A 21696-nucleotide genomic window follows, 5' to 3' on the forward strand; every position below is an offset into this window, starting at 1 on the left:
GCCCCATGATGTCAAAGAAGAAGGCCCAACTCTGCACAAAGAAGCACAAGGCGCAGTACAGTGACTGCACAAAGAATGTTGCGTGTAAAGTCCCAATGAGTTGCTCGATATTACCCGCCGCGGTGGCTCAGTGGCTAAGGCGTTGCGCTGCTGAGCACGAGGTCGCGGGTTCGATTCCCGGCCGCGGCGGCCGCTTTTCTGATGGAGGCGAAAAGCAAAAACGCCCGTGTGTACGAGATTTCGGCGCACGATAAAGATCCCCAGGTGGTCAAAATTAATCCGGAGCCCTCCACTACGGCGCGCCTCATCGCCTGCGTTTCGTCGGCGCGTTAAACCCCACAATCATCATCGAGTTGCTCGATATTGTACATCGGGCCGACCGGCCGCTGTTTTAATGAACGAGCGCGTCAGCACAATTGGGCTGTAAGACACAAAGCTGTATGGCACATTTCTGGCCACTGTAAGCAAAGGAAGTGTGTACCAAGGTTGGAGCAGACAAGAGTTCTGCACAGGGCTAGTGATAACTTGATAGGGAAATTATCGAAGCGTTCTTAATCGAAAAAGCGGGTAAAGAGTGCATCAGCAAGCCATCTGTTGCTCTTTCAGCAACAGAGATTGAATTCCTAATAAGCGAACACAGTGGTGACGTCATGTTTTGATAACCTATAAATGCTCGTTGTTTCTTCAATAAAGTTTAGTTGGAAGTGGCGCTTCGTTTGTCTTGCTTGTTTTCTCTTCTAGTGTCCGCGTTTTCTTGCGCCATTAAATGCTGTGATCACGTCGAATCAACTGGCCTCCATCAAGCTGTTGCTAGGATTCTTACTAAGTTTATTTCCTGCAACGCCAGTACTTGGGGTTCATATTCGTTTACTACTTGTGTATATGGTCAATGTTGTGGATTAGACTTCTACAGTTCCAGCGCATGAAGGGAACTGGCATAGTATTTTGTCTGGATGAGGTACAATAAACGTTTTTTTAACGTTTTGTCAGGCGGTTTTCTTGCAGAAGGTTCCCTTCTTGCAGAGGTCTTTGATGACTCCTTCCCAGTGCCTTTAGAAAGCACGGGTAGGAGAGATGTTGAGTGACTTCAAGTTGCCTCTTGGGGCCCTGGAAGGGACGAGGTGGAGGGAACAACCTCCATGGCCTCCTCAGCCCGAGCAGAGAGCCTCGGGTGCCGGAGCACGTGCATTAGGCTCTGGCTGTGCTGGCTGCTGCACTGAGGAGGCTGGGCAGGAGCAAGATCAGCACAGCTAACCTGCGTCCCTACCGATGCGTGAGGCGGCCCGGCCCCCCGGCGCACAACCTCGACGAAAGTGCCTTTTCGCACAAACGAGAACCGTCGTCGCGCTTCTTGAATTGACAGACCTTCTTTTATCCTGAGAGGCATTTCTTTTCCCTCTTCACATTTGTGACGTTTTCGTGATTACGCTGGGTGTTGGCCTGCACAATTGGCACACTTTGATTTCTGCGCTGTGGAGGAGTTCGAGGGATGATCAGTACTCACGCACTACGCACTCGTCTCAATGAACCGACAGCTCTGCAGTGTATATGCGAACCTCTGGCACTTAAAGCACCGGCGTGAGTTTGGGGTGTATGGATGGGCTTGATGATTCAGTGATTCAGTCTCAGTGATTCAGGGAGCTTAGTGGAGTTGAAAGTCAAGACAAGGTGATTACTAGGAATGTTAACGTCGTTACGTCGGATAACACGCCTGACAGCAGGAACATTTTCCTCTTGCAGGCCATCAAGGAATTCATCCTCCTTGAGTTCTGCGATGTCAGGATCATAAAGCACTCCTTGGCAGGAGTTTAGGCATTGGTAAAAAGGACTTTTTACTGAAGCGCTTGCATTCAAGAAGGCAGAAGAATGAAAGCATCTTTGGACTGATAACCCACAATTGAAGCTAGGAAGTCTGACGACACTCGTGTGCGTAGCATCTCTTGTGTAGATGACCTGAGCATATTCTAATAAGCAATTTCTTTTGCATTTTGAGCCAACACTCACATGACTGTTTTTTCTGGTGCCGTAGCAAAATCTTTGCTACATAAAAAGCCGGTTTATTATCACTTGGCCACCTTAACGTCCGCAGTCTACGTGAGCATTACGATGATCTTCACGGTTTTCTTTCTATAATCAATCAATATTCTTCTTTCATATGTTTATCTGAGACTTGATTGTCCCGCAGCGATGAGACATTCTACGGGTTGCCGGGGTATACCTCAGAGCATTGCAGTCATGACGCATACCGTGCTGGTGGATCCGCTTTACTTATCAGATCATCTTTATCATATACGCGTCGTCATGATTTATCATTTATTAATCATCTTTGCGAAACAGTTTCCTTAGAGTACCATCACAGCGTCTTATCAATAAGCAACCATAACACTATAATTGCATCCATTTATCGCTCTCCGTGGTCTTCCTACTCCGAATTTTGTTCCCAGCTCAGGAAAATATTAAACATCTCAGCAAATGAGAATAAAAGTATAAACGGAGATATGGGGGGGAATCATGGCATGAATACATGAAATGTTTGCACAGCGTTGTTATTTCTTCTTTAAATCAGTACCCAACTCGACGAAGTCTAACAGGCTCTGGCACATTGATAAACCACATCCTGTGCAATATTTTGACTGATTGCAAAGCCACAGTAATTGAATACACAAATACCGACTATAATTCCATGTTTTTCGTTTTACCTTCCAAAATCACTAGGAATAGTAACAACAGTAACAATAGTGCTGGGGTTTTTTAGCGCGAGGGAATCAAGGCCAAAGAGCGCCAGTACAATGATGTTTAATATTCTGAGTAGTGGTCTTCCTTTGTTCCAGTCTGCATCTATGGAGGACTGACGGCAACGCTCCACATCTTGAGCAGCGGAGCTGTTTTGCACCTGTTAATAGGAATGCATGGGTAGCACGGATATGCCCTATCCGAACTCTACAAAGAGTAACCGCTGTGGTCCTCTCCCGCTCCACAGTGACTGATTTACCTAGTTTGGGTTTTCTCATAGGCAATTTATTTGTCATCGCATTCCAATCTTCCTGTCACTGGTCACGCAGTCTCTTCAATGCGCACGATTGAAGAGCCTCGTACGGGATACATCTAATATCTAAGTCACTCTGAAGAGCAGCAGCTGCAGAATTCCTGTCTGCTTCATCAATTTCCGCTAGGCCGCAGTGGCCCGAGACCCAGCAGATTGTGACTTCTAGTTTTTGCCTGTATGCTAAGCACAGCAGCTTGATAAGTGCATTAATGACTGGACTTTTTGTATCTTCCCAGATGCTAAAGCCTGCACTGGGCTTTGCGAATCAGCGAATATCTCTGACCTTTAGAATTTTACCTGGATTTTATGTTTACTGCCATGAGAAGGCCCTGTGTTTCAGCAGTGATGATTGATGTGGCTTTCAGTGTAGTCTTCGACAGAAATATTTGGAGCGTGTTGAGAACATTATAGTGCAGCCGTGGACTTTGACGCATTTGTGTAGAACTCAGAAGTTCTGCATTTGTTATGTATCTACAGAAATTGCGGTTTAATTGATTCCCTGGAAGCTGTTCTGTTGTCTATTTCCATAAAAACAAATCAAACAAATCATCCCACGGAGGGACAAATCATCCCATAAAAAAACCGACGGAGGAACGAATTCAGCAAAGGTGGTTTCTTGAACGTTGGCGAAGGGTATAGCGAGGCCTTAGGCCAGTGCGCTCACTGATAAAAGAAATGTACTAGCCATGGCACGACGGTTTCCAAAAAGCTTGAAATCCTGGTTGCTTAGGGTACTGTTTGGAAGCCCTGCCAAAGACATTGAAAGCGTCATTCAGCCCAGTGTACTTCCGATGGGTATCAAGAGACCACTGACTGGCTTCTACATGCAGGCTTATAACAGGTGTTGTCCTGAAGGCCAAGGCGGTACACAGGAGGCCAAGGCAGTACACAGGAACTAATATCTTTAGTTGAGGATGTTTGAATGTTTATGGCGCAAGGACAACTAGAACAAAGAGCGCCAAGAAAGTGTTTTGATGAATAGGTGACAAATAAAATTGGTTAGAGAGAACACAAGTAAAATCAATTAAGGATTATTAGTACGGCAAATGTACAGAGCCAGAGTGAAGACCAAGAGTGGTTAAAAGATTATTAAGGTGGCTGGTGTATAGGACCAGGGGTAAAACTATGGGTGGTATGAGACGAGCTGTAATAATTAAACTTCTGACAGAACCTAAAGGTGCGCTCAACAGAAAACATAGCATGGTCTCCTAAGAAGTATGACGGATGTAATGGAATAGGCTGTCTGTAAAGTTCTCTCCAGTGTTTGCATCGTGTAATGTCGAGAGCCTTGCATTGAATCAGGATGTGTATCACGGATAGGCCCTCCCCACACCTGCTACACAGGGATCTTTGACATCCCTTGTGCAGGTGCGAGTGGGTTACATGTGTAAGGCCTATTCGTAACCTAGCTAAGGTAACTTCAATGTGCCTGCTGCGTGAGTCAGAAGTGCATTGTCCAAAGTGTGGTTTTATTACGTGTAGTTTGTTGTCTGTCTGGTCGCTCCGGTCTGTTTGCCGTTTTACGAAGTTGTCTAACATCTTTAGTTCTCTTCTTGCAGCGGAGTGATAAACAACGCACTCATGGTCAATGCGCGACCCCACAAGGCTGCGGAATAATGCCAATAGGCACTTCGTGCGAGTACCCCATGACTGGTGTAAGAGGACTTTATGAATCTTCAGTGCATCCTGAGCATTTTTTTCTTGGGCGCTTGATATGTGGAATGAATGAGTGTCAACATTTAGGAACTTGCGCTCCTTTTTTACAGCTACGGGCGCTTTATGGAGAACAATTACGAGATCAGGGTGAATACCACGCGCCCCAAAAGAAACGACGCGTGCGTTTTTGTTCGCATTGAAACAGCAACCATTCTCATATACACATTCACACGTCTGTTTACAAGAACTTCAATCCACCTGTCACATAAGGTAATATTGCATGAATTAAAAGCAATATAAACCTCGTGTACATAAAGTGACTAGGAAATGGAAAGAATTGTATTTCCTAAGAATTGTATTTCCTAAAGAATTCCTCTAATAATGAAGGGAGTGGCGCTGAGCACTCCACCCTGTGGCACTCCATTTTCTTGAAGTTTTCGATAAAACATTTCCAAATCTAGTCGGACAGCTACTCTCCGAGAGTTAGTCTCTTAAGCTCGTCATCATGTTTACGCAAACAGCAATACACTGAGAACCCGAAAAATACCGTAAGGCCATGCTGTGTCATGCGATTTCTGCAGATCAAACAAAATGGATAAACAGTGCTGCTTGTGTACAAACACATCCCTGATACAGGATTCAAGAGCCACCAGATGGTCCATAGTGGATCTCCCATAGCGAAATCCCGCTTGGCATTTTGATAATATAGACGTGTGTTTTCTCCCCATTCGTACTTGTGCCGATTATCGGAACGGCGGGGACTAGTAGAGGAGATTGTTGAAGCACCAGCGCGGCAGTTTTTGTTCCTTCTTCTGACGTCAGCTTGAGTGGTATCTGTAGGTCTTCTTGGCACAGTAGACACGTTTTCTTTGCATTTTACCCACGACATTTCTGGTAGGGGTTCGGGGTTCTCTCATGCACTTCGATCCGTGCGAGCGTGTTGATCTTCACGGTATTTATCTGGATACAACAACTGCGCACAAATCAAGTCGCCGCCTTCGAGGTCCACAGCAGGAATTTGTGCTGCTCGTGGCTCCGCTTCGAATGAAGACAACGACAGCTAGGTAAACCAGCCAGTGCAGCGTAGTCTTCTCACCGCTGGTACGAGATGCGGCATATTCAGCAGGGTACCGATGATGGCCACCGCTGGTCGTGCACCAGCAGCGCACGCCGCGGTCATTCCATGGCGAAACTTTCGACTATGTGGAAGACTGGCTGGACCTTTTCGACCCCGTGCTGCTTTCAACGACTGGAATGATGAATGTAAGCTGCGAAACTTTTGCGTTTTTCTCGCACATTCAGCTAAAATGTGGTTTAAGAATCTCAAGGGGTCACTACGAGCTGGCTGGTGTTTCGTTGTCAACCGCTCGACAAGTACCGCAGCAGCAAGCAGAAGGCAAAGGCCTAGCTCCCTCTTTATTCTAGAGCTCAGAAACCGAATGAGGGCGTTTCTATGTTTGTGGAAGACATTTCGCGCTTGTTTAGGCGAGGTACCCTGCTATGAGCAAAGAAAAGGTGCTCCATATGATGCGGGGTGTCATGGAGTAGCTTTGCGCTGGTCTTGCGTGGAGCCCACCAGCGACGGTTTCGAATTCGTTCGAGAAGCACACCACAATTGAGCGGGCACTGCCGCAGCGCGTAATGCCGTATGGCCGTGAAATGAATCTGGCTGCTTGCTGCGTCCAAGTCTATGATGATAAAAAAACACTTTGAGATCGTGCGAAGTAATAGGCGGGAAGAACTGCGAATGCTTCAGCAGGGAGGCTGCCAGACAACATTTTCTGCTGTCACCGACGTCATCCACTACGAAGTACGACGGGCAATGACCCCCGCCGCTGCAGATGAAGTTAAGTGCCCTGCTCCAACATACACGTATGTGCCTCTCGCATTCCGCCACCGGTAGTGGAACGCCCTGCCATGAGTTTTCGCGACGTGCTGTTCAGGCCGGTTTCGACGTCGCCCCATTTTCTGGCCGCTGTTACAGAGCCCTTCTGGCGAATTTTGAGTCCAGCCACGAGTTATAAACCCAGATGCCTTCAAAAGAAAGTCGTATGGCGCGCATCTCACAATCAGCCCCTCTGGTACCAATGCAGCGAAGTGGGTCACATACTGTGTCACAGCCTTTATCGTCGATTGAGACTTCGTGGGTACTCCCGGAAGTTCCTCGGCCATGCTACAGGGAACGACACCAGGAAATTAAAGAGTACCTTGCCGCCCGGGCGTCTCCTGTAGGAGTTGAGCGTCTCCTATGGCGCGGAGGACGTGCAGCCACTCCGTATGCCTCAGTTAGTGAACGTAACGATTCTAAGTGGGGCTGGCAGCTTGATCCGACTGATGATGTAGCGGACAACGACAGCCAGTCAGCGATGTCGTTGGACGCCAAGCATGTTGCAGGGAACCAAACCCGAGACTGGTTCGGACAACCCTCTAAAATAGGCTACAACAACTAAATAACTATACATATGCTTGTGGCCAACAGTACACAAAATGTTTGCTAAAAATAGCATTGACAGATAATCAAGTCCGTATACATCAGGGCATCGTCCAATTGCATCGCAAGACGCATCCTTGTCAGCGATGTAGTGGTTAAGACCGCCGCCAATGCCGCATGGCTATATTTTCTGCTTTTGGGTTTTATAAATCAGGTACTGTTTTATCGATCGGATGAACAGTGATTCTATGCAATGCAAATAAAAACATGGATTTGAATAATTCACTTCAACCACACTTTAAAGGAACACTGAAGTGATTCTAAAAATTGCGAGGATACTTGTGGAGAATAAAGTCTGGAGTCCTACAGACCAGGTTTCGGCTACTGTGAATGTGTTTAGGTGAACCTATTGAGTAGAAAAATTAATTTTAGAGTGATGCTCTTTCTGCTTGCCGCTTACCATTTCCCGTGACGTTTCTTGTTCGGCGAACATGTCTTGCACTGCTATTGGACGATGTTGTAAATTTTATGTTCTTAAGTTTTAGATTTCATGCATACTCTATTGCTTTTTCGTCGATGCTATTTTAGGAACAACTTTAGTGCTATTGGAATGAAGAAAAATTGTAATAATGTTGTTTTGTGGTATATTTTTGAAGAGTTTGAGATAGGTTCCATTTTGATCGCGCCGTGCAATACGTCTATGATTTATGACGGTTTTCGTGATCGCGCATTAGTCATACTTCATAAATCGTCATGACCCGCTATTCACATGTTGACTGCAAAATAGGACGCATGAACTTCCTTCCACCACTTCAAGCTAACAAGTACCGTTTCATGTAGTCAGGACGGCCCAGCCGAGGTGGATGCACTGGTTGAACTCTGGTGCTCCATTTTATCGATGATGGTGAAGCGCAGGGCGTCTCTCCCGCACCTACGGAGCTCACCTACATGTCTTTTCTCCTTATTGCACGCCACGTCGTCGGCGAATAGGCCAATTAAACGCAATACGTCAATAAAAAACCGGCCTATACCCGTAGACTTGAACCCACACAGGGGATGCCACTCGCTTCATGCTTCATCAAATTAGGCTAAAGCAACATTAACAAGGCTTACAAATAGTATATGTCAAGGCTCAACCCCGTCATATCGGACATTGCTGTTTACTTCTTTGATTGCGGTAGTTTTAGTGGCTAAACTCAGCATTGCCTTAATAATGTTGGGCAGTAGGCTTCACCCTAGCGCCAACAAATATCTTGTCAGCAGCTACTACGTTTCTTGGGGCAGTATTACGGAAACGGGGACGTGTGGTCGTGCTGAAGACCGACCTGCTATTTCACCATCTGAAATGATTTTACGGTTTGCAATAAAAAGTTCAGTTAGTTTCATTTTCTTATTAAATACATTTCTTCATTTCTACTTGCCTGAATTGTTTCAAGCGTACCCGTCCTACAGGCATATGCAGCTTACGGCGAATGGTCGTACGTCGATTATATGAAACGACACTTGCTCGCAACAACCGGTGATAGAAGGTTTATGCTGTCCATATCTGAAATTAAAAACTTGTCACCAGGGGGTCATGGTGACTCCTGAAGTATGGCTAATGCGTGGTCACCGATATCGTTAGGAGCCATGAGCATGTTGCACGGCGAAACCGAAAACAAAACCAGTTTGAACTCTCGGAACATAAATCACAATAGCTATATTCCGAGACACACTTGTTACGAATTCGACTAAAGTATTTCCTAAAAAAATCCTTTACACAAACGCATGTGCGTACCCATCAACTGTACCACCTTGGTCGCTGTTCATTATATCGCAAGAAGAGTCTGCGTCATTTTTCGTCACTGCGGTAGTTGCGGCAGCCGCGCACCTCGCATAGAATTTTGTCTCTTTTGGAGCTTTGGAGCTTTAAATCCTAGATACGGCGTTAGAGACTCTATAAACGACGAAAACCATGTTTATTTGCGGCCGTGCATGCATGCAAACACAAATAGATGTTAAACAAATTAAAAACAGCGGTTGGTTACGATGTAGCAACTCTTTTTCTTGGCGTGTGCATTGTTCACGGCACTTTTCAGGGGCTCCATTTTCTCTAAGCAGTGCAGTGATTGTCCGAAAATAAAGTCAGATTTGTGCGACCCTTCAGCAAGGAGCTCGGAATAGTCTAACAATATTGTTGCCTTTCCAAAAACTGATAGTAGAAATGCGTTTATATAATCACCCGTCGCGTTGACTCTTTTTTTTTATTACGCAAGTACGCCCTTCGGCATAAACTACATGTAGTCCAGCAGTCCCGTCTCCACAATGAAGTCGAGAAGGGGCCGGTATTGGGGACCGTGCGTCCAGCGGCAAAGGTCAGGTGGTCGTCCTCGCTGGTACCCAAGGACCCTTATGTGACGAACTCGTGCTGCCTGGAGGCCGGAGCATGAACCAAGCAGGTGGTCCAGGATCGCTTCAGTAGCAGGGGTTTTAGAGAAGGGGCATCCCAGGCGGCACAGAAACTGTGCCCCAAGACCGGCCCGTTTATGGCCGCTTTCTGGCATGTCCGGCCAGCATCCAGGTTCTGGCAGCCACTGATCATGCGTTGAACGGCCAACATTCGGCAACCAGCGCTTCGGCATTTTTCCGTACGCCCGTGTCCGGACGCACAACGGCAGCTAACCGGCTGCCAGATATTCAGTTCTCTTACGGCTGCCGATGTTGAGAAAGAGAACGGCCGAAGTACGGCCTTAGGGCATCTGTTTTTTCTTCGGGAAGCGGTAATCGGCCGAAGCACGGCAAGCGACCGGCCACAGAATATGCGTATTCTTGCGGCAGTTGGTGTTCGAAAGGAGACCGGCCGGAGCGCGGCTGCCGTGCATTCGTTGTTTCAACGGTGAACCGCGCGTCCGGCGGACGTACGGCCCCAGAATATACGTTTTTCTTTCGGTTAGCTGTCCTCGGCCGAATTACGGCAAGCGAATGGCCACAGAATATTTGGCAACCGGTGTTCAAGAGGAGACCGGCCTACGTAAGGTATCTGGTTATACGTCATTTTTTCGGCAAACGGCATACAGCTGAACAACGGCTCGCGCCTGGGCGCCGAGAATTCATGCACAGACGTGTTTGGAAGGAGACCAACCGGTTTTTTCCTGGGGTGAGAAAAAGCCGTTAGGGAGCCGAACGACGGGGACGCGTTTTTCATCCGATCCGTGTTTCTACGTTTTAAATGAACGAACATCGTTTGTCCAACAGTAATGAGTGTTCTCGGTGAACGGGCAAGGTGCAAGGACTCACTGGACATAAGCAGGGAACCTTTTAGGCCATCGAAATGTCATTTATTGCCACAAGAAGACTGTGCCACACCGACGGGTGAGCTAAGCCTCGCCAGTCATCGCCGCTACCACGCCTCTGCCGCCGGCTTCGTCGACGCATCAGCTCGAGGCTATTCGCCCGCTCAAGAAATGGAGAGCATTGGAGACATCGACCCGCCAGAGATGTCCGATCCGAGATGGAGATGGTTCACCAAAATAACTGGCCTTCAAGGGCGTCGAGCAAGCGGCCACCACGCAGGAGCTAAACCGCCACCATGTCAAGGACTCCCAACCAAAGAAAGGCAAGTGCGAGCAAAAGCGCAAGTTATTCTGCTTACAATTAAACTGCGACAAGCAATGTTGCACTATGTTGTTGGTGATAAACGTAGAAGAGACTCGCTCGTGCATTGGTAGGATGAACTTCATGCCCTGCACTGTGTTACTTCAGGGGATTTTACGACTGCCTATTTAGAAAAAAAATTATTTTAAATTTGCGATAACAACTAAGTCTTGTCACTAAGAAGCCTAGCTGTTAATTTAGTTCCGATGTTTGAAGGTGACCTTAGCTACTCTTGGGATATGACTCATTTGGGTAAACATAATCGCCAGCATCCTAGCAAACACGGATTTTGTCAGGAGTTTCTTGCTCAACGCAGATTGTTGAGTTCACGCACGATTTGGCTCTTGCAATAGATAAGCTTTAAGTGGTTGACTGTATATTCTTGGACTGCAAAAAAGCAAATGATGGTGTTGCATATCACCTTCTGCGTAGTACATTTAATCCTATGAACTGAATGAATCGGTTTTTGCATTGTTATTACTATTGGCCCTATAGCTTTTTCAAAAGTACTGTGTAGTTAACCGGACTATAGCGAATGAACGTGATTCCGTATACCTGCAGCTTTATTCGAATTTAATAACATCCTGGTGTGCTGATTCAGAAAAGTTTTTAGATGTTAAACAGTGAGTTAACGGCACCTTTACAAGAAAACCTTCATTCCAATTGGATACGTATACCGTACATTATGCTGCTGTGAGAACGGCCGAGGAATATAAATACCTAGGAGTTTATTTACGGAGTGGTTAGAGGTTAAATAGGCAGGTTCACGCCATAAAAGTTACGGCTGCATATGTTTTTGGCTTTCTGAGACGAAATTTCAGTGAACCTCCATCTAACTGAAAAGAACAACCGTATTTCACTCATGTGCGCTCAATCTTGGAGTACGCATGTGTTTTCGTGGATCCCTACACCAAAGAGCTCGTTGATACGCTCGAAAACATACAGAATATGTCAGTGCGATTCGTATTAGGTAATTGGCACGCTCAACTTAGCATGAGAGAAAGTAAAAGTAAACTGAAATGGCAGGACGTGAAATATCACAGACGAAACCACAGGTTGAACTTTTTTCGTAATATCTATCATTCTAAAACTGTTGTAGAAGGGGAGAAGTATGTCCAAGCGCCATTCTACATATCGCAAAGTGGGACCGCTAGCTTAAAGAAAATTATTAACTTTCCTTTAGAGGCGACGCCTTGCGCGATTCATTTTATTTTACATCAATACTTCAGTGTAATTATCTTCCACGTATGATTGCATTAACTGTTTATATTGACGATTTTCAGCGCGCTTTCTAGAATTATTTTGTTATTTTGTCTCATATTTAATGCTTAGTGTTATGTATCTCCCTTCTGTAATGCATGCAAAGGCAAGCAGGCATCAAATAAATAAATAAATGAATAATGAATAAATAAATGAATAAAAATAAATAAATAAACAAATAAATAAATAAATAAATAAACTTCCAGAGGCGCAAGTTTGCCTCCGACGGGTTGAGAACCCTACGCATTCAACCTTGACCAATAAAATATTTATTGCCCTATTCGTTGCAGTATGCAAGGTTTCCTGTATGCATGCTACCATTGCTATGTTATTGGTTTGAAACAAATAATGTAACTAACTTTACGCCTTTCCTTGCGTGAACACAAAGGGATACACTGCAGCCACCTGAAGCAGGGCGTCATTCGCGACGCGTCTAGAATTTTTTGAACGTAGTATGACATTAGAAGAAAATTAAGCTATTTTGGACTATTAAGTGGTGTGGACGTATACTCATGAAAACAACATTAAAATAGATTGAAAATGAAAGTACCTGTTCGCTCCTTCTTAGCATCAGCCCTGCTTAAGATCATCAGGATAGTTGATCGAGTAGAAGATGTCTTTGCAAGAAAAAATGGGCAAAAACTGGACATACTTTTTTGTGAAGGAGTTATAATAAATGCTCCTGAGTGTTTTGTTGAGAACCAAAACGCTTCGTAAAGGCATTCACGCCGGTTTTATATACATCAAAATTGGTCAAGCAACTGTTATAAAAATAGTTTATGTAGTCATAGCATGAAAGTGTTCCGGAATATTGCCCTAAAAGAAATTGGCTAAAAGCGGCGCAATTTATCTCTCTGAAATTCAACCCACTAAAGTATGCGCCCTCCGCTCCCCCCTCTTCTTTCCCCGTTTATTACAGGTAAGCCACCCCACAGAGGATATCAGGACCTGGACAATACATCTGTTCAAGCTCTACAAAGAACTGAATATTTTCTGTGTTCGGCAGTAAATGGGGCACAGCAATTAAAGGAACGACAATTTGTGAGCACTGTTTAATAAATGAATTTTGCTGTCAACTGAGGCTGGTAATTAAGCAAGGCTGCGCTGAAAGCTTGACGGCTGGTGGTTGCGCGCGAGCTCACTTTGATGTGGCTGCATTGGACCCAAAATGTTGGGTTTGTGCTGCTTCTGCACTGCGCGCATGAGTCATCTGCTTGCGCGACATGCAGTGACCGGCCTGAGTACAGCTAACGTACTGTGGCTGAACTCCAATACCCGTCGCACGGCCGTATTTCTGGTAGCTGTAGTGCGGCTGGAGTCCGACGACCGCATCTCGGCTGTCCTCCGGCGGACGTACTTCGGCCGTACACGGGTGGCTTTGGAATGGCCGGAGCCCTACGGCTGGAATCTGGCCGTATGACCGTAAGCCGGTCGACTGGCCGACGGACACTGGCCGTTGGACAGCCATGGGAGTACGGCCGTATACGGCCACTAGGCACACATTTGGACATGGGCCGAACATGGCTGCCGGAAAACGGCCGGACAGAAAATCACCGGCCAAAGTACACCGGCCTGTTTTAGGCCGAACAGTCCTGTGCTGCCTGGGATGTCTCTGGGGGAACTTGCGTCCTCCATGAGGCCTTTATCGCCGGGGTCAAAGCTGCGCCCACGCGGATTTCCCGAAGCGCCACCTCCTCGCGGCGGGTTAAACCGCCAGGAAGGTCCGACCCACGCGGAGGAAGAAGGGCACGCGTGGAGCGCCGGAGAGACTCCTTGTGAATGATGAGGGTGTCAATCTGCGACAACTGGAGCAGGGGTAGCGGCCCAGTTACCCTCTGGGGATGGCAGGCCGCGTCAGCGTCAGTGTGGGCAGGTGTTGAACGTCTATTCCACAGAACTCGCACGGGACACGGAAAAGAGTTCACAATACGATGCACATCGCAGGTCAAGTCGAGCGACTTGGCGACGCGTCGGAGTTCCCGGACTGCCTGTGTGGAGTCTGTGTACAGGTGAAGGCACGACGGCGGGTTTTCGTAATCGCGGCTATAATGAGGATAACCCATCCCGGATGGCCAGAAGTTCTGCCATGATTGAAGGAAGAGGTGCCTCGGTGAGGTATCAGCAGGTCTGCTGCACTTCTGGATGAGTGGGGCACAGAAGGCTGGTGTGTAGGAGATTTGGGGCCATGTCTGCGTCGACGTACACTTGCATTGCATCGGCTGTGCCATCCGACTCCGAGGGAAAAGGGTTGGGCTGCAGTGACTGATTTTGAAAACGGCGTATCCTGGTCAGTGGCCGGTTGTCTGTGGATTGGCTTCGGCTCCAAGGGGGAAGGTCAGGTGATTTTCGTAATATAACAGGTGACTTAGAATCGAAGTAGTGGGCCAATGCCGCAGCAACGGGAATTGTTTGAATTTTCAGGCGACGTGCCCTCCTCCGCTGTTCAACAAGCTCGTCGAGGGTGTTCAGCTGGGCCTCAGCTTGTACCGTCGGAATTGGGGTCATACGAGGCAGGCCTGTGATAACTCGCATAGCCTCTCGGTTTACACTTTCCAGTAGGTCCCAGTCCCTTCGTGTGAGATGCTGCAACTGAGCTTGGTATATCAGCCGGGGTTGCAAGACAGATCGAACTAGGATACGTGCCATGCGACTACAGGCACCGCCAGTCTTTCGTGAGATCCGTCGGAAGAGATGAAGTGTCTTGGAGGCTTTGCCGCGCACGCAGCGGATCCATGGAGCCGCGGCCACAGAGGCGTCTATTTCTACTCCAAGCACTCGCATTGACGATGCGGGATTGAGGGCACGGCCGTTTAAGGCCAAGGAGAGGGGCGTCTGGGAAAGAGGACGTCGGCCCCACCTATTTGTGATCGACATGAAGGTCGTCTTTGCCGCCGAAAGTGTCAATCCAATCTTGGCACACCAATGCTCCGTTTAGTCTAGGGCCGCCTGGAGGCCTGCCTGCTGTCTGTTCAAATCTGCATGTACTGACCAGACTGTAATGTCATCGGCGTAGATTAGAAAGAAAATGTCCGGAATGGTAGCTAACTGCCACGCGAGGGGAAGGAGTGCCACATTAAACAACACTGGTGCCAACGCAGAGCCCTGGGGTACTCCCCGCTCTGAAGTGAAATGCCCTACACTTTCCTTGCCGATTCGTATACAAAAGGTACGACTGTCGAGGAAAGACCGCACCAAGTTGAAGACCATGACTGGAAATTTCAGCTGACGTAAGATGGTAAGGATCGCTGAGTGACTGACATTGCCATAAGCCTTTAGGACGTCCATGGTCAGGAGCGTTCGTATGCTGCGAGCTCTGCCACCCAAAAGTACCATCTTCGAAAGATGTTCCACGCCATTTTATGTACCGAGGTGTTGGCGAAAGCCCATCTCAGCTGGATGATACCACAGGTAGTGCTTAAGCCACCACGACAGGCGAGTAGCGAGCATACGCTCCAGCAGCTTGCAGATAGTGCACGTCAATGCAATCGGCCTAAGGTTACTCATGCGGTCCACTGGTTCGCCTGGTTTTGGTATCTGCACCACCTCCGCATGTTTCCAGGAAGCTGGGAGCTCCGCTGAGGCCCAGATGGCGTTGAGTGAGTCAAGCATCCACTGAAGAGCTGGGCCATCAGCGTTCTTGAACACTTCATAGGTGATACCATCTGGTCCCGGAGCTGTGCGCAACTTTGCCTGGTCGATGGCGGCCACAAATTCCGCCATTGTAAAGGGCCCTTGTATGCCATCAATGTCCACCTGAGCTGGGCACGCACCTGCTTCAGGAGGGAGGTAAAGTTGGCCAATGAATTGTGGTGGAGCCTGGTCGAACGCCGGGAAGAATGCTTTGGCTAACTCTGGGGCAAATTGTTTTGGCGTTTTTCCAGAGGCACGGCACGCACTAGTGGCAGGGTCCGGTGGTCGTGCACCAGCTTCCATGCTGCGGAATGTCCGCTAGATGGAAGATGTCGTTAAGGATGGTCCAATAGACGCACACCAATCTAACCACCTTTGTCTAGAAAGGTGCTTCTCGTAGCGGCGGGCAGCGGCTGTGGCACGATATAAAGAAGCTCGTAATTCTGGAGATCCTGGATACCGGTTCACAGCCCGTTCAGCACGACGACGGGCTGCCCATAATCGAAGGAGATGCAGGTCAGGAACTGGCCTAGACTCGTCCACCCAAGCTGTCCGCGTTGCGTCCTTAAGGGCGGCGCATAAAATAGGCGTTCACTCAGTGGCCAAGGAGCTGCGCAGATAAGACCAAAGACGCGGGTTCTATTTCCCGCCGCGGCAGCCGCTATTCAAACGAAGACGGAAAGCAAAAACGCCCGTGTGTTCAAGATTTCGCCGCATGTTAAAGATACCACGGTGGTCAAAGTAACAGCGGAGCCCTCCGCTATGGCGCGCCTCATCGCCTTTTTAGCGTCGGTGCGTTAAACCGCATAATAAATCAATATTTCAAACGACGGAGCGAAAGTGTGACACGGTTGGTTGCTGATGCTGCGCCGATTTAGGTATGTATTCCGATAACTCTAGCTGCTTGTGTCACTTCAAAGAAAATGACAAGTGCTAGTAATTTGTTGTTTAGGGGTGAAGCTAATCTTGCTCGCGCCCTGTCCCGTCCCTCGTTGCTGCTGTATACTGCACGGCACATTAATGATGATTGTGGCAGGATCCCCCTAGGGATTAGCCAACCAAAGATTGGCCGAAGAGGACAAAATGTTCAACGCGTTCGTTGCTACCCAACAAGGAGGAGAGAAAGAAGACGTTGTCGTTCTTCGCCCGCGAGCTCAATACACGTACCGGGGGTACACGACACAAGATGCTCTGCAGAAGGCGACGGCCAAGGTGGCTAAAATGTCACACACCGAATTCGCCAACTTACCCATGGAGATTCTCATCGTCCAAAACCACCCCTACATAACCACCACAAACATCGACGTCGTCGACGGGCCTGTCAACGGAGCGGTGGAAAGCTTGACGTGTCGAATCTTTATATCATGTACGGGCGCATGTTTCACGCTTTTACCGATAAGCATTGGAGCTTCGCCCCTCTCATCATCATTCATTTCGTGGAGATGGCGGAATTTTTTCAGCCTGTGGGTAATTATCAAATTGTGTTTTCTGGCGCCAACGTTCACGTGTATTTAGTGATGCGACCACACTGTGTGTGAGCACCCGAAATGGATCGAACCCTGACATATTGTGGTACTGGAAAGCAAACGTTTTGTCGAACGATCTTGCTGAAATCAACCTGAACATCAAGGGACAATACGCTCATGTGCAACAGACGCACACCTGAGTCCAGTCCTCCATGCATAAGACTAACAAAATTGTTAAAACGGTCAGTTAAGTTTGATGGGATAAAATTTTACACTATTCACAAACAGCGCCATCCGCTTTATCCGAATGAGCACACGAAACCTTATTTGTGGATCTTTCTTCTCGGTGTACCTTTCATCTTGATATAAATTCAGGTATCGATTTGACTTTCAGTCTCAGTGGAGCTTTCGTCTTGGCGGATATTCAGGCTCGATCAGACCTTCCGGCTCCATGGATGTTTCGTCTCGCTGATCACGTGACCGATTGCACCTTCCCTCTAGGTGTTTTTTTAATCTCATTGGACATTCAGGCGACAAACGCTAACAGAGGGCCGTGAAGGTCCAAAACAACCCTGGCTTTGGCTCGGCCACCACTATTTCCTTTTTCCCGCACAAGGGTAAGCCACGCGCAGCCGGGCCGTGGGTTTGTGCAATTTAGTTGTGCGAACGTCTGCGGTGTTGCAAGGTACTGAATGTCCAGTGGTGCAGGCACCCCTGAGGATCTGGCGACCGTGGTGGCGCTACTGACCATAATACCTTTACTGTGAACGCCCCAATGCCATAAACTCTTTACCCCTGCGACGTAAAGAGTTTATGGTATCGGTGGGCAAGGAGAGGATGAAGATACTTCGATAATAATTAGTTTCTCACGACAGGCATCAACCGGGACCGGCTTTCTTTGTTCTCTAAGACACCCCTTCGGACACACTACCAGCGCGGCTCCCTATTGATGAATCTGCAACTGTTCAACAAGTTCGCCTATCTGACGCTATCTTTAGAACATAGTCGGTCTTCGGGCAACAACAATAAACTACCACAATTACCACACACAACATGGTCTTGTATGTGCTTCTACAACTTCGCAACGCTTTTAATGCCAATGTTTGCTACGTCGACTGAAAGACGTTCAGTTAGAAAGAAAGCTCCTCGACGTACAACCGATTCGGCAAAATATACAAAAGGTTAAAACAACAAAAATGCTCAAAAATATTGCAGTCGGGTAGACACTTATGATACATAGGTTAATATTTGTGAGCTTCATCTTTCCGTAAGAGAGAAGCTGCTACGTTCTGGTACTGATCAGTAAAGTCCGTATTTTTCTTTTAACCGGTAATTTTTTTTTATGTGAGCGCTCCCAGGTTGAACTGCAAGCTAAGACGCTGGCGAACTTGACGATATTTGACGCCACATGTCAGCACACGCCGGCCTACCCAGCCTTTCCTGGAGCAGCTGGCTCTCCTATGTGCCCTCTAAACAACCATGTCATGACCTCTGGAGCCACGTATGGCTGGAACAAGAAGCAATCAACGCTCATTACACGGCTGTCAGAATTCCGCAACCATTACTTTGATTTATGGCTCAACGACTGCAGGAAACCAACAGCACAAAGTTGGCCGGAGACTGTTTCCCAGAGTCGGCTTCGAACTTCCCGGAAGACGCCGGCATGAACTGCCCGTTTAACCTTGGAAGGACTTTGTGGCAACGAGCAAGCCCCTACCAAAGAATGCCAGTCACGACCACCACTTACAGTTAAGGATCCCCTCCTAGAACCACCCTGTGGAGACAGACTCCCCAGCATGTCGTACTTTGCATATCCAAACAGACATCGCAATAGCACATGAACGGGTTTCGCTCTCTTGGCACACCCTCAAGGATCGAAGCGTAAATGCACATCTGCACGGTTTCAAAATTTCCAGCCAAGAAGCCGAGCTAACGGCTACCCTTTTCGCCTTGATTGAACGCAAGTAGAACCCTTCGTTACAGAAACCTACCAGCCTCACTGACCACCGAATCAACAAACTCCTTGCTGACTGCCAACAGAGTAGCCTACAATACCAAATCCAACGTGTCCCTGAAAAAGGAATTGAAGGCAACAAGGAAGCCCACAGAATTGTGCGGGAACGACTTTGTATTAACCCTGAGCAAAACTGTGTAGAATCCGCTAATTTTGACGCGGAGGCCGACATCGACGCAGAGGAAGGCACTGCTTTGGCGAAGGCCGACCGGCAGGCCAGATATCCAAAACAAAGTTCCAGAGGTCCCCAACCCGCTTCCACCTCCAACCCAGCTTCAGCCACTGTAAAACAGTGCGGCTAAGACACATAAAGGCATAGCCCTTATGCCTAGTACGGCTCATTACTTTTTCGGACGGGGCATTACGTACCGCATACCTAACTGCCGGAGTTGTGGTAAAGCTGCCCCATATTCTGTGCGAAACCTCTTGTGGGATCTTCAGTACTTATTTTAGGAAACCCTACCTGTGTATGGAGAGTGGCTACTGCAGTTTAGCGGCGTTAAGACATGGAATGATGTACCCTACTTTGTCAAGCAGTCTCACCATTTTTCTCGAACCCTAAAAAAACATTTATTAGATCAAGAATAAGGCTCTTTGAATGTCATTGTCTGTTTCTCCACAATTTCATATATAAGAGTGTTAATGCCTAAGCAACATGTGACTTTGTGAAAGTGTTGGCATTGCTCCATACGTATTCTCATGCATGTGCACGACGTATAATGCTGTACTATCTTAAGTTATATATTACTAATATTTCAATATTCAGCGTTATTTTTGTGTTAAAAATCCTCCTCTATGTATTTACTTCGTTCGGACCCAAGACTAGCCTTTGGCTATGGGTCGGCGCAGTGTTATGCGAATTTTTTGTTACGTTTTTGCTGAATAACCGTGAACTGAATTGAATTGAACAAAATTGGCCCTAGACTACTACCAGACTACGAACATTGGGTCGATTTACTTGGAGCGCCCCTCACAGGAAGCATCTGCTTGACACTCTGCTGATGATCAGCAGCCGATGACTGCTTTTATTTGCCTTTCTCTCCCTTTTCTCTGCATTCCCTATTGCAGATCCCATTGGCAACTACCTAACCAGACCTCCGGCCATATCAATGGGGCTTCTCTTTTTTTGCACTAAATGTGCGCGAATTGCTTAATTTGTTTTTGTCTAGTACAAAGTAAAAATAGATCAAGATAATTTAGAGCCTGGATTTTATCAGAATCCCTAGGGAACCCTGGGGGCAGTGCTGAACGTCAGTTCAGTGCCGCAATATTTTACAGTCGCAACGGCATTAGTACATGTTTTTTTTTGGAGGTGCAAGGTCACAGAAGTAAACGGACGTGTATAGAATTATTTAGTTGTAACGAGCGTGAAAGTATAGTTTTATAATTAAAGCAAAGAAGTGAAGTAAATAGTTTACGTTGGGTGAACCTACCGGACTGCTTTAAATATGACTGCCTGATCTATAAACAAAGATGCCACTGGTATTTCCAACGGGGAAAATTGCCATAATATTGACCAATGGTACGAAGGAATAGCAACGTATGACGCATTTTTTTGGTTAGAGGCACTGAGACTCTCCACAGCAGAATACAGCATGCGGAGTTTTTTTTGTGTGTGGATTCGTAATAATATATTGCATTCAAAGAGATTCACGGCGCTACTAAAATGTCTACACGAAGTTCAAATTAACAGTAAAACGTGACTTACGGTCCTGAACTTCGGATCCGGGAAAGATTCCGTAAAATAAAAACTTCGTAGAGTTTTTCCTCGAGGGAACACGTATTCTGAAATTGCAGGTTGCACATAGATAAAAGTTTAGCGATGATAGTGTCAGGGAACAGCTTCAATAAAAGTGATCACTAATGATAGGTTTTCTTCGTGCGAACGCATCAAGGCAAAAAAGCGAAATGCTATGGTGACGACTGCCAAGTAAACAGACACCTGAAATAAAATTGGTGGTAAAAAATAAATGCTCATGATATTGTTAAGACTGGCAGGAGTTTAAAGCAAAGTAAGAACAAAATTCACTGCGAAATTGGTATACTATGCAGATATGGTTGGACGTTATTAAAGCCAGTGCCCCAAACCATGTAAGGCCACTTGAGCTGCATAGCCACCTGTCTTTCAACGGGGAGGGAAAGCTGTGTTCTGTACAGAAGCTGACGTAGTAACAAGCGTCATTAATATGGGAAAGGTATTTTACAAATCTAAAGTCCATGTCCGACACGTTCCTAAAACACGGTTAAGATAAATATGGCTCATAGATCAAAACAGCATGGATGTTCAGATGTCATGTGGATTTATAATTCTGGTAGATTGGACCTTCTTTTTTGTTCAACAGTTTGCATGCGACTCGAAAAAGAATGACGGATGGTAACACTCCCCATGTCAACCAGCGAGGCTTTTTTGTACTCTATTAGTACTGAAGGTGACTCTGTACTCTATAATAAGTACTCTATAACCTACTGAAGGTGACCTCTGCGTTCACCTCCCTTTCACCAATGATCAATTTACTTTATAACTTAAAAGTAGACTTAATTTGCTGTCAACCTATTTTTT

General features: G+C 46.9%; 1 protein-coding gene across 1 annotated transcript in view; it reads right to left on the reverse strand.

The window, feature by feature from the left end:
* The window catches only part of LOC144175650 (E3 ubiquitin-protein ligase MIB2-like), a 207554-nt gene that overhangs the window by 147169 nt on the left and 38689 nt on the right, over window positions 1–21696 (reverse strand). The window contains exon 5 of the mRNA XM_077704699.1: window positions 20845–20921. Within this exon, the coding sequence (XP_077560825.1) occupies window positions 20845–20921 (77 nt within the window). The remainder of the gene's footprint in view (window positions 1–20844; window positions 20922–21696) is intronic.

The sequence above is a fragment of the Haemaphysalis longicornis genome, unplaced genomic scaffold, assembly GCF_048455015.1.
Source record: "Haemaphysalis longicornis isolate Haplotype H1 unplaced genomic scaffold, Haemaphysalis longicornis Haplotype H1 scaffold_3, whole genome shotgun sequence".
NCBI lineage: Eukaryota > Metazoa > Arthropoda > Arachnida > Ixodida > Ixodidae > Haemaphysalis > Haemaphysalis longicornis.